Raw genomic sequence first — 14,665 nt, forward strand, 5'->3', positions numbered from 1 at the left:
TTTATTCACAGGGCACAGTTACGTTCCTCATAAGGTCATCATCTTTACTTGCAGTGAGGATTCTGATGGTTTAGTTGTGTTAAAATAATCTGAGACTGGAAAACTTGTGAAACTGTAAACATTTACTGACTGACCTCGTTATTACAAGAATATACTAAAGTACATGCCATATATGACAGACAAATTCTAAATCAACTGTTTTTGATGAGTTTTTCAAAACCGAAAACATTATGAAAAATAAAAGAACTGAACACCGTACATTGCCAAGTGCCTGTCAATAGATGAGCAACATTATGGCAAACAAACTCTGCATGTATGCATTATTCCACAAGGTGGCATTGTGGGCATTTACTGCAATAACTAGCTAATCTGAGAGACAGGGATCATTTAACCTTCTGAGTGACTGACAAGACAAAGAAACGCCCCTTGTCAAACTCAGGAAACAAACTTTCTGAAGCCAGAGGCACCGTATCTGTAGATTCATCTTCTATTCTCAAGTCAAAAATGAATGGATAATAGAAACTTCTGTAGCATTATGAAACATTTCTATTTTCATGGGTATGATTGGTGTGACTAATATACTTTTACCTGAAACAGGTATGACAGAAAGACATGCACAGTTTCAGAGAGAAAATGTCTTACTTGCGAAGCTGGATTTAAAAGCATAGCATGAGAAGGAAAACCAGATGCAATATGACAGCATCTTGACGATTTGTCATTTTTAAAGACAAAATAGTTTAATTTGGGATGCAACTGAATTAACATTTTAAGATCTTCTGACCTTGTTGGAGCTATTACCAAATAATAGAAGAACTGCAACATTCTAAGGAAGAAAAGTGTTAAAATGGTGAGTTTTTCAGCATTTTCTATACCAGTCTATTGTACCCTACCTGTGTGCAAACAAAAAGTAGCTCTTCTGCCCAAGTCCTAAAAGTGACCACTTACCCTATCCATAGGAATCATTATTCTGGGCTTTGCAGGATGTACTGGCAGTTTTCCTCTGCTGGACTCTCTTCATCTCTTTTGCTGGGCACGTGGGAATTCCCCCTTTGCTCATCTGCTAGTTGCTGTGGGCTGCAATCAGCCCCCCCCCCCACACACACCTTTTATTTTTTGTTGCCTTATACTATCTTCATATTTGACTGACATGGTGTATTGGTGTATCCTGTTTCCTTCCTGTCTAAATATACAGGACTCTGAGTTACCATTCTTTGCTCGGCTACTCTGCTGTCCTATGGTATACTAATTAGATCATTCTGTATATGTTTAGTAGTGCATTAAACTTCTTAGTCTGCTAACTAGTTGCTTCTTTACTCTGGGCTTCTGAGCTTTTTATCCTCTTTAATGAGAGTTGTTAGTATGATGCCTGTTAGAGTGCTAAAGTTCCAGCAGGTAAAGAACTTCTTTTCTAAATTTAAAACGTGCTTATTTCTCGTGGCATTACCTTAAAGCCTTCTCACTTATTTATGGTAAATGGTTCAGAGTGCATTGCCTGAAATACTGTGTGTGCCACAATTTTCTTGAATTCTGTAGGTTTTCCTTGAAACTTAAGGGTGTAGCTGTGAGATTTAGAATACTGCATTGTAAAGCAATGTACGTTATGTGGTAACAATGAAGCAAATCTACAGCCAAGTAGTTATTAGTATGTAAGTGGGGGAACCCATGAAGCAACCTGTGTTTAAGTAACCTCATACAAACAAGAATGCTGAAGGTAATGTGTTTCCATAGCTTGCTTCTTTTGTAAGATCTTGTTTTGCTGCATACACTATTTTCCATGCTCACAATCTTTGCTCTAAAAAGGGCTTCAGCTTCTATTGCCACCATCTGTATCCATTCCTTAAAATTAATAAAACTAGAAACCATAGGCATATGAGGCACAGTATAACAAATGAAGTTTGGAAACTGAAATGTTTAAAAGCAAAACTCAAAACTGTTATGTTTATTTTACTTGCTGCTGACTTTAACACACATGTGACTATTCACAAAAAAGATGGCCCTTGGTCATTTTTTTAATACAGCTTTTTGAATTGGTGTTTCAGAACATTGGTGTCCATAGCTCCATGATGGCTGGACACAAGTTTGGTGGTGGTGGCACTTGGAACACGTCATACATTTATGTGGAGATCAAAGTCTCCAGCAATTTGTAAATTAATGACATTTTACTGTTTTGTACCTGCCTCCCACCTGAAGCTTTCCATGCATGTAGACAGATACTGTCTTCTCTCTTGATTGTATAAGTTCTGGTCAAAGGCAGTCATGGTAGCCATTAGTCTTTTGTTTGACTAAGCATCGGAGGATTAGACCACATGTCCAGTGTAATTACACAGTTGTATATATTGCCTTTCTTACATCAGTAACTTACTCTACAAGAATTAGAACCACTCACCTATGACTGAATTGTGTAGCTTATGCAAATCACCTGTTGTGCTTTTCCCCACCCCTCCCCCCTCTCATCTACACCTGTGCTTTGACCTAAATAGTTATTACATAATAAAGTCTCAGAATATGGGCCACTCATTTTATACATGCACTATAATTATGTTATGATTTCCTATTTCAGTTTAAGTATTTTAGAAGTTTTTCTTGCTGATCGGAGTTATTTTAATACGGTACAATTCTGAAAGTCTTGCAATGTGCCCATATGTCTGTTTTTTTATTTGTCTTTCACATACATATGTGTGTGTGTGTTTTTTTATGTGTGTGTGTGTATGTCTCTCTCTCCCTTTATATATATATACACATACACACACACACACACACACACACACACACATATATATATATATATATATATATATATATATATATATATATATATATATATACATACACACACACACACACACACAGATATATATTGCATAAATATTTCTTGTGTTAGCTTTTATTGCAGTATTATGTACTTCCTTAACCTTAATTTAAGTTTGACTTTCTGTAGTTGCTTAAATGATTAAATATTTTCCTGGGCTGAATTTCTAAATAGGTATGAGATACTTTTTATCCCTCACTCCATTTCAAACACAAAGAAATAGTAGCCAGATACAAGGGTTGCTGTTGACTTCAGTGCAGGGTGGTGGGGAGCTATATGGAGCAACTGACTGGATGGGTTAATTGGGATATGGTTAGGCTGCATTGAGGTAAGGTCAGCACTGATCATGGTAAAGTATTAAATAAATACATCACTGCACATGCTAAATAGTTTTGTTGCAGAAATTGTCTACCTTTTCAGTGTATATACCTGATGTGTAAAATTATGCACTGGCCTGTAACAGACGGCCAGTCAAATACATGGCTCCTCAGTGCATTGTAGATTCAGTCATATGGCCCTATTCTCTTCATCATGATCAGCCTAACCACGAAGCAGGCTCATTTACAAACCAAGTTTACTTATGGAGCGGAAAAGTAGCTGCTTTGTATATCATCACGTGTGGACAGGAAAGTTGCACACTAAAGGGTAATGCACAGTGTAAAATACTGCATGCGATTCTGTGGGCCTCATGTCTGCATGTAGATGGGTGTGATGGAGAACAACACAGGTGAAAGGTGGTCTGTACCAGAAACCATATAACAAGAAATTAATATAAACAGTCCTAAAAAAAAATCTTAAAGGAGAGAGACAGGGGTGTGATATAATGTGTTAAGAACATCAAAGGATAATGAAAGGTCAGACAGGTGTCATCCTTTGAGTGAATGAGGAAATATTTTCTCACAATGAAATTGGGTTTTAATGAATGTGACCATATGTTCCAAAACAATGAGGGAATTACAAACATATGAGACAGCAATAATGCATTTCTTATGAATTGGGACATATGAAGCTTTTGCTTACTTGTGGTCTGTATTTATTCTTCAGGCAAGGAAAGTATCAGTCTTAAATGCTAACATTTCTGTCTCACCAGAAGATGTAATGTAAAATCATATTTGTTATTTAAATTTTTAGTTCAGTCATGCATAATCTGCACTGGAACATTATTAGTATCAGAGCTCTTTTCTGTATAAAAAGTATAGAAAAAAATATATAAACCAGGACGAGTCAGGACAGTTTTAGCCCAGGAGATACAATGAAGTACTTCATTGGATGATTTCTATAACCTTCTCAAGACCATAATACAGAGTTAAGAAAATGCATTGAAGAAATGCAGTATATTTCAATTTATACATTAGGTAATTAAATAGTTAAGTTAAGATACAAAAGAAAGATTCTGTCTCTATAAGATACTAATCAGAATGTATTTTAATGAGAGATCTCCCCCTGAAAACATCTGGAAGAAAGTGAGCGAGAGGTTTCTTTGCCTTCTTAAGATGTCAGTGAAATAGGTGGCACTGTGCTCTTTGGCTGCTATGACCAAGAGTAAGTCAGAGACTTCTATGGTAGATCCTCATTTTCCTTTGCAAGGTCATGTAAATGATTAGTGGCCTTATTCAGTATGCAGTCCACTATGTAATATAGGTTCATATGTGTTTACTAGGCTAACAACCAGAAGGACCTTTTCAACCCTAGCCATGCATCCCAAATCTCTGACAAGTTCTGGTACCATTGATAAGTGTAAGCAGGGGATTGAGAGATGAAACATTTACAAGCAGGGGCCTGGGAGATGAACCATTTAAAGGCAGCCTGTTGAACCATTTAAAGGCAGCCTGTGTCCATTAGAGACATAGGTGCCAAACCAGGGATGAATTTCCTGTTCCCCATCCAATTGTCCAAGTTACGTTTGAGATGGGTTAGGGAGGAACTCTGCTTTACATGGATGGGTGAGCCTGTTCCAGAGAAGGAGTAGTCTCTGGGATACATACCCGTCTCTTCAGTAGGTCCTATTTATATCACAAGCAAGGTTTAAGTCTTTAGAATGGGCAGTTCTGGTGCTCTTTGTTTGGCTGATGTGCAGGAAGTCCATCAGAGTGGGGTTTGACAATGCCTTGTATGCCAGGCATAGATCTCCCCTCAACAGCTTCTAGGATACAGAATACAGAGAAAGGGCCTTGAGGTGGTCTGCATTGGGCATGTTACTTATGCCCTGTATTCTTTAGTGAGGAACTTCTGTGGATGTTCCAGTTGTTGGATATGCCTGGTTAGGTACAAACCAAATGGGGCATTGTACTCAGTCATAGGTCTGATGGTGTGTGCTGTTTGTGTACAATCTGCCTGCTGTTACCTTTCCCATAGTCATGTTCATTATTAAGGATAAATGACAAATTCTTAGCTTCGTGCTAGAAGACCCTAGCATAATGTAGTTTGGAGCTATTTTTGTCATACATCTTTGCAGTATGTATGGAGACAATTCCTTCTTGGAATAAAACACACTGCAAAGCTATTGGACGGCTTATATCTAGTGTTATATCAGTATGAAAAATTCAGTGATATAATATGCTACAACATGCTGGAAACTCAGAATAATGTATCCTGGAATTTATGGGGTACACAATTTGACCTTTTAGCTTTCACTCTGTTATCTGTGGAAGACAAGCTTTTCTCAGACATGTCCTTTGGATGACCTGCTGCACTGTACTAAGTACATAAATGCTTTCATTTTCAAGTTCATGGATTCATGAATATACATTTTACCAGGTCTATATCAGAATAGCGAAAGCTGTCTTTCGTGAATACATGTTCATTGACACATAAACGTCAAGGAATGAGAACAGCGAAGTACCAAAGGAGTGAAATGGAAAATGCTGAATGGATTTTCTTGGCCAGCAGGGTGATCGTGGGGATGAGGAAATTAATCCTTTTCCACATTGTAGTGTGGTCTCGTAGTTGGTATATTTAAGTAGGGGGTGTGGGGGGTGCAGGGGGCTTGCCCCCCTGCAAAAACATTTGAAAAAGTGTTTTAGGTAAGGTTTATACAGTTAGATTTACCTTACCTGTATGGCGCTGTTACTTCCTGGAATGCGTTTAGCGTTCTCCATTTCGCTCTTTTGGTACTTCGCTGTTATCGTTCTTCAACGATTATGTGTCGATGAACATGTATTTGTGAAAGGCAGCTTTCGTGATTATAATATAGACCCCATTTTACCACCTCACTGCACCATACTGTATTTCTTCCATCCAGCATTCCTCAACAAATTAGTTCAGTGACACGCATAGGCAAACTCAGAAGAACCTTTAAAATTTACGATGTAGAACCTGCAGTGGTTCACATCACTCTGACTACTGTGGCTGAATACTATAGTTATCTTGGCATTATTTCATAAACTGCAGGGATAATAAATGCTGCTTTAGAAAAGGGAAGGAGTCGATTACATAGAAATAAATGGAATTTGTGGGAACAATAAAAGCAGAATTGAGCAATTTGTATAATGCTGGAATGTTAAATTGTGTACTGCATCAATGAAATTAAAATAAAATAATGAAGTGTTGGCATGGTTTGCTTTCTATTACTGTATATGTACCACATCACTTTTTAATGTTATGTTTAATAATGATATTTAAAAAAAAGAAGTGCTGCAAAATATGAAGGATATCCATTGGGCTGAGCACCTCAGGTAACTGATACAAGAGATGTGAGAATAAAAAGAAGTCAGAGATCAACTTGTGAAGCAGGTCCAAAATATTACTTTGCTCCAAAGTTCTTAAATATCTCACCAACGTTCATATTATTGCAAAAATATTTTGTGTCACTGAACATTTAAGATGAATTTTATAGCCTAATAACTCTATGACTTTGAGATTTATTTGACTCTGTCACTGCTGTAGTTCCTGACCAAAAGGCAGACACTGTATTTTAGAGTTTGAGAACACTGAAGGGGGATATGACTGTCCTTTGATTGGCAACCATTACAGATGGTACAGCATTTCATGGCAGTAATTCTGTGAGAAAGTAGGTGAGCAAGTGTTGCCACGTTATTATGGAGCAGTGATAGCCCTGTGTATGGAATGACATACAATGCAAACATGCATAGTTATCCTAACAGAAAACATTAATACAAAATTGTGATAAAAGTTTATTAGCTAGAGTGTGGATGTTTGTACCACCATGCCATCAAGCATTCCTGATCACACTGTGGTTTTTCATCAATCAGTCAAGCATTATAACCAGTCAGATTAACTCTGCTCCCTTCACACTACTTGAAACGTAACATGCAGCAAACAAAGAGCCCCTACACCTTTGGAAGATCCAGCACTGCACACACAACCCCCCCCCCACAAAAGCAGTTTTCCTCACACAAAACACTCACAAAGAAAGTTAGCAAAATTAGCACACAAATAAATAAAATAAAATAAAAAAATAAAGAAATAAATTACAACCATAACCAATCAGTTAAAACATGGTATTTCCAGTAAAACTTGCTTGATTTATGTGAGCTAAGAAAAATTACACTCAATAAAAACTGAACTAAACCATAAAACCAACTCATTTAAATATAACCCTCACTAGATTATTAAAAATAGTATTATGGAGTTGCCTGACTCTACTTAAAAACATTAAACATTACCTCAAAAGACCTGTGGAAAGCCATCCACAAGAGTCTCTTTTATAAATCACATGGAAATTACATAAGGCTTTGTTCAGTAGATAACATGCATAATTACAATGGGAAACAATAATCTGAACTAAAACAAAGGATGAATGGAAAATATGGGGGAGTCTAGTTAATTTATGTGATAGATGAGCAAATTTGTACTGTAAGATTAAGCAACAAGTGACTATTGCTTTGCCCCTGATCAGAAAAGCCATTCCCTAAACCTGCAGTATATTTCATGTTCACCATAGAACTGGACATACACACATGCTATATATGTATTTATATATGTATACTGTAAGTGTATGTGGGTGTTCTATATATATAGCTGAATCTTGTGTGTGTGGGTATATGCATATATATGTATATCTACATATCTATATCTGTATGTGTATATAATATATGCTTATGTGTATGTATCTGAGGTCCTGATTCTTTGCCAGCTATTTGTGTAGAACCCAGTTCAGTGAGTCTTAGTATGGGAAACACAAGACTTGTCCCATACCCACCCTTGCAGGATGCTTGGAATGAAGTTTCCCTAGGTAGAGTGTCATCAGTGAATAATTTGTGATACCTTATGAATTAATGATGTGTGACATGATACAATATAATCATTTCTCTCTCTCAGTATTTGCGTGTTGTGTGTGTGTGTACACACACACACACACACACACACACACACACACACACACACACACACACACACACACACACACACACACACACGCACACACACAGTTATGTAAGCAAGACCACCCAGCAGGGTGACAACTGTAGGGAAATAGACTGTTCAGCAGTACTGTGAGGCATAGTGCCTCTGGTGACAGTCCTACTCACTTTTGGGAGCTCCATTATTGTTCTATAATGCTCCTCCAGTAAGGCATTGGGCAGGATTCACGAAGGCTTGCACGGAGTCTAAGAGTAGTGTAAGACTCCATGCAACCCTCGCGATCCAGGAACAGCCCTAAATTCCATGTAAGAGACCAGCTAAAACGTCTCTTACATGGAGTGGGCGTGGATATGCTAATCACCTCACTTGCAGCTGAAAGGCATGCAAATGAGGTAGATTAGCAATCCAGGAACACAAAGCAGCCTGTGTAAGAGCCGTTTTAGCTGCAGAAATGTACTCAGTTGACAACTGAGTACGTTTCTGCAAAAAACACAATGGAGCCATGTCAGCTCCAAATAAAGGGTGCATATGTGTCAGGCAGCATGCCAATGGCCAAATATGTGGCCATTGGCAAGGTACCCCGATGCAAATATGAGAAATAAATATTTTTTTTTCGGCGATCGCCGATGTTTAAACGCAGCGCAGCCCCGCGCAAACGGGCTGCGCTATATAAAACATAAAAATGAAGGTTATAAACCCACAAATGTGGGTTTTATGCAATACATGGATTTACAATGCAGGGACCAGCAGACCAAAAACAACATGGCCACCGTTTAGTGGTTGCTAAGGGGGGAAGCTGAGTCTAAGACATGTAACTAAGCATTAGTAGGCAATCTGATGTAAATGAGTGTTAGGATACTGAATTCCACTGTCACATAGCAAATGAGCACATTCTGAGTAGTGTAAGAGATACATAAGGGGGAGGAATAGAGTAGGAAATAGGTGACATCACAGGGGGGAATGGCAGAAAGAAATGCAGTTCATTGGAGGTCAGTGTTACATGACAGATGTCAGACACATATCATGGAAAGAGGAGTGCCACAAGATAAGCATGGGAAAGTCAAGAAATGGAAGGTGTACACTGTTGCCTACACTAAAGTTTCTTGCTGGGCGTGCATGCGCACGTGCGTGCACCATGAGGCGCGAGTAGGGCAGTGTGTGCGCGTGTAAGGCAGACTGAGTATGTGGGAGCCTGTTGGCAGACTTGTAAGACTGTTTGCGCTGGTGTGCGCGCGTTTCAACCCGAATAAGCAGATTCTGTACTGTGTAAGCATGTGTGCGTGCGTGTAAGCCACTGTGAGCGTGTTTCTGCTGGTATGTGCGTTGCTCCCCCCTGAGGAAACAGAAAGGAAAAAGAAAGCAACAGAATTAGTAGGAAGCTAGCAGGGAATACTGCTGGAGCTAGCAGGTGAAAACAATTAGAAGCAGGCAATTACACAGGCAGAATAGTAGCTCGACCAAGCACTTAAACTCTGCAAACAGCAGTGCAGGATGTTTCTCTCAAGAGACACTGCAAGACAGGAGTAAGCTATTAGAAGTGAAAACTAAAAAAGCTGAACTCAGAGCAGAAATGCTAGGGGCTGCCATAGCTGTCATAAGGAGACATAGGCTACTTGCTGAGGGTGGTGACAATGCAAATGGTGCCAGACAACCCACAGTGAGGAGACGGAGAAGAGTGTACAGGCCCAGGGTCACCTACCATGGGTTACATGAGCTGGAGATAGTAGAGCACTATAGAGTGGACAGAGACCTCCTGCAGCAAATTCTCAAGCTGTGCAGGCCACGTCTCACACACAGAACCAACAGAGGGGAACCCATCCCAGTGGAAACCAAGGTATGTGTTGGCCTAAGAATACTAGCAACAGGTACCTTCCAGAGACCAACTGGTGATATGATGGGGATATCACAGGCATCAGCCTCCAGGGTACTGCACCAGTTCCTGGATGCCATGTCAGCACATGTCGGTGATCATGTATATTTCCCCAATGCCCGTGAGGTATTGGCCAGCAATATGCGTCTCTTCCAGCAAATAGCTGAATACCCTGAGGTAGTGGGTGCAATAGACAGCACGCACATACGCATCAAAGCACCAGCCGGTGAGCGGGGTAGGGCCTACATTAACCGCAAGGGCTTCCCCTCCATCAACTGCCAGGTTGTGTGTGATGCCCAGGGCATAATAATGAATGTGTGTGCTGGCTGCCCTGGGAGCTACCATGATTCCCATATCTGGCATTTGACGCAGCTGTACCAGACATTTGCCAGTGGGGACATCCCACATAGACACCTAGTGGGGGATGCAGGTTATGCACTGGAGCCATGGCTGATGACACCCATCAGAAATGCACACACATCTGAACAGGAACGCCATAATGGGGCACATGCACAAACACGTAATGTAATAGAGCGTGGGTTTGGGCTGCTCAAGTCACGGTTCCAGTGTCTGGACACATCTAGTGGAGCCTTGCAGTACTCACCAACTACATGTACCCAAATTGTCATGGTATGTGCTATGCTACATAATATGATCTTGTGAAAACAGCTGCAGCAGGACCAGCATAGGGCCAGGCCAAACAGCCCCCCACCATTGCCAGGGCCATCACAGGCAGAGCGTGACTCGGAGGAGGAACAACCTGAGCCTGCCCCAGTAGGCAGAAGGAGGCGTGCCCAGTATGCCCTGGCCTTGGCAAAGAGGCAACGCATAGAACATACACTGGCTCAGTAGGAACCCTGGGAATGATACCCCTCTCTGACTCACTCATATAATAACAGGGATGCCTAAAATGACATAACCTGCTCTCAAACATGTACAGGGAGTGTAGTATATGCATCCGACAGAGGCAGCCCTGCAGCACCACCTGAGGCATGAATGCCATGTGTTAAGCAATGTAACACCATGTAGTATATGCACACTTGATGACCCTGACTAACATCCTACCCTCACCAAGCATGATGCCACAATATGACAATGAGATGATCAATTGCAATAATTGGCTGAAGTATTGCAGTTAGTAAAAGGGGATCCAATGTGTATCAGCCTGGGATGACATGCTGAGCATGACATGATGCTCCACCTGCTAGGGGTGGCGTGCACCTATCAGTCCAGGCCGTATGGATACTGGCAAAGGCTGCTGTTACCCACAGCGTGCCCTGAATAGGTAAGGCTCAAAACACAAACCCACCTCCATAGGTATCACAAGGGATAAGAACCTAAATGTAATGCTACCCAATGCCAGAAGTCTAAACAGCAAGATGCATGCAGTCTAAACTCCCCCAGTATGGAGAATGTTGATATCTGTCCTGTAATAGAAAACTGGGTCAAGGCTCACAACAGCACCCTAACACTACCAGGTCACACCTCATACTGTGCTGTACAGCCTCAAAACATGGAACAAGCTACAAAAGGAGGGTGACTAGCAATAATTGTCAAGGATAACCACACCCCCATGTTGGTACCACAACAAGAAGCAGCATGGACTAGCCATGGTCAAGTAACAGTGGCTAAAACTGCCTCCCAGTTTATAGCCTGCTACAGACTACCATCCTAACACCAGGAACTGCACCTGGCCTGTGTTAGAATACATGAATATATCAAGCCCTCCAAACCACATTATATTGTGTGACTGAAAATACCCAGACATAGACTGGGAGAATTATACTAGCTCCAACGCTGTAGGACAAAAGTTCCTAGAATCCATAAACCAAAATGCCCAGGAACAATGTACCACTCCCACAAGAGGGGTAAGCATACTGGATGTAATAATCAGCAACATGGGTACTGGATGGCAAGATGAGAAGTGTATCCCTCACTGGTAAGACCAGACCATAGAGTAATCACACTGGATATACACATCCTGACCACAGTCCCTGGCCAGAAAACCACAGTGAAAAACATGTGTAAAGCAAAAGTTGCACTCCTCCAAACTGATGTGGAATCCATTAAAGGCCCTGTGCAGGTGCAAAATATGGGCCACACCTCAGAACCTGTTATACAGGCATTCCATGAACACTGCCAGGAATGCTTGGATTATGCAATCCCAAATAAAACCAAGACACAATGCCATACATGCAGGCATCTGGCATGGTGGACTCCAGCCATTACCAAACCATGCAAGAGAATGAGGAAGCTACTACATGATAGAGCAAACATAAAAAGGGAAGTAATCACTGATCAGTAGTATGGCAATAAAATATGTCCACACATACAATCCACTAAGGCCAGCTACAACAAGTTGAATCTGTGAATCTTGAGGTAATGTTACACCTGCCCCAAGTACACAGGCAACTCTGAACTCCCCCCAAGAAATACAAATATATGTGAGAGATGCAACCATTTATCCAAACCGGAGGCTGAGCTCCCTCAACTCAGTACTGTCAAAACTAGTTAGGAGGAGAAGGTAACCACACACACCACAAACCCAGTCCCACATAGACCTATCACAACTGCAAACCAAAGACATAAACACAGAAAAACATTCCTGGAGGCCCTAATTACAAACACACCACACCAACAGAGGCCTCCAAAGCAGGCACCCAAGCAACCACAACCTCCAAACATAGCACATGCAACACATAGTACACAAAGCTGGTGTGCCAAACAGTCACAGGCCAGAAGGAGAAACAACATGCCTGATACAGTTGTAATAGGTGACTCCATAGTCAGACACACTGCTGTCCCGCTCACCAGACTGAACAAGGGAAAGGGTACAGTAAGCTGCCTGTAGGCTGCTACAATACGCCACATAACACAAGTACGCAGGTCACCCCAAAGCAAGTAGAAATATGATGCAGTCATTGTCCATGCTGGCGTGAATAACCTGAGATGTACCTCCCCAGACTACATGAAAAGAGACATAGATGAGCTCTCCGATTATGTAGTCCAGGCCGGTATGACACTGACCGTTTGCAGCATCCTACCCTCACCAAGAATGATGCCACAGTACAAACACAGAATGATCAGCTTTAACAAGTGGCACAATTACTGGTGTCATTCCAAGGGGATCCAATGTCTGTCTGCTTGGGATGTCATGCTTGACAAGCCACGCTGCTGTTCCAGGGATGGCTTGCACCTGTTACCCCTGGGCGTCTGGATGTTGGATAAGGATTTTTCCACCTCCATAGAGCCTTTCGTAGGCAAGGCTGAAAAGACTAACCCACCACCCTAGAAAACATAAGTGGAAAGAAACATAAGGGTAATGCTGACCAATGCCAGACGTGTAAACCTCAATATGCATGCTTCCGAGGCCCTCCCCAGTATGGAGAACATTGATGTCCGTGCAGTGACAGAAACCTGCAGCAAGCCTCCTGACAGCACACCAGCACTACCAGGTTATACCTCATATCATGCTTTATGACCCCAAAACCTGGACCAAAACATAAAAGGAGGGGGAGTATCCATATTCAGCACAGACACCCATACGTCCAGGTAACTGACAATGCACGAAGCATCGGAGACCACCCATGTGCAACTAACCGTAGGCAAAACTGCTGTACAGTCTGTAGCATGCTACAGAACACACTCTCACATACAGGAACCCTACCCAGCCGTCCTGCAGACACTGGACAGTATGAATGTCCCACCAAATACCAAACAAGGTACTCACAAATTACCACATAGGTGGTAAACCATTATGTATGGAAGGAGTAATCAGGGACCTAGGGACACAAGTGGACAGTAACCTGTTATGTGACACTCACATTGCCAATGTGGCTAGGAAGACTGTCTATATTGGACACCGTATCATGAAAGGATTCACATCTACGTCAACAGAGGTCATTGTGTCCCTATACTGTTCTCTTATCAGACCCATAATCTAGTACAATGCCTCATTTGGGATGTACCTTACCTGACACCTGCAGCAGTTAGAAAGACCTCAAAGGTACCTCACCAAGAGGATAAAGGGTCTCAAATATATGTCATATGCTGCCTGGCTGTAGACACCCCAGCTGAATGCAGTCACATACTGCCTACACAGAGGCATTGTATGCCTGTTGTACAAGGCCATGTCCAACACAGGAGTAATGGACATGCTCCACCCCAGAAAACCCAAAGCCATCGGAGCTGTGAGAGTGAGAGATGTCAACCTCAACACATAATGAAATAGGATGTGCTGGAGGGACAGATACATAACACAGAGGCTCCCTACACCCTGGAACAGAATCCCACTCCATGTTAGGCAGAGCCCCTCACTGACACTCTTCAACAGGAATCTTGCCAAGTGGATGGATGATCGTAGATGTACACTGGGGGTCTTCACTGTGTCACGTCCAGACAGAGGCACAGTAAAGCAAATCATAAATGGCCATAATATTCACATAGCAAGGGGTGGCGAAAGCCACACACACACTCTGGCTAGGCTTATAAATGCCCTAGGGTGGATAGCCTAGTATGAACCTATAAACCTATGAAGATACAAATTGTACAGGACACTAAGGATAATCACAAGGCTTTCTTAACTGATGGTAGGAACCTTGTTGGGAATTCACAGATATGCTCTGAATCACTCAAATATTACAAACAACATACCAAACACACAC

General features: G+C 41.6%; 1 protein-coding gene across 1 annotated transcript in view; it reads left to right on the top strand.

Moving 5' to 3' along the window:
• Positions 1-472: 472 nt before the first annotated feature.
• Positions 473-14,665, top strand: part of LOC122809729 (aryl hydrocarbon receptor-like) — a 639,036-nt gene continuing 624,843 nt past the window's right edge. The window contains exon 1 of the mRNA XM_044081435.1: positions 473-847. Within this exon, the coding sequence (XP_043937370.1) occupies positions 845-847 (3 nt within the window). The 5' untranslated portion in view covers positions 473-844. The remainder of the gene's footprint in view (positions 848-14,665) is intronic.

Source organism: Protopterus annectens, chromosome 8.part0 (genome assembly GCF_019279795.1).
Source record: "Protopterus annectens isolate FY-2018-M chromosome 8.part0, PAN1.0, whole genome shotgun sequence".
Taxonomy (NCBI): domain Eukaryota; kingdom Metazoa; phylum Chordata; order Ceratodontiformes; family Protopteridae; genus Protopterus; species Protopterus annectens.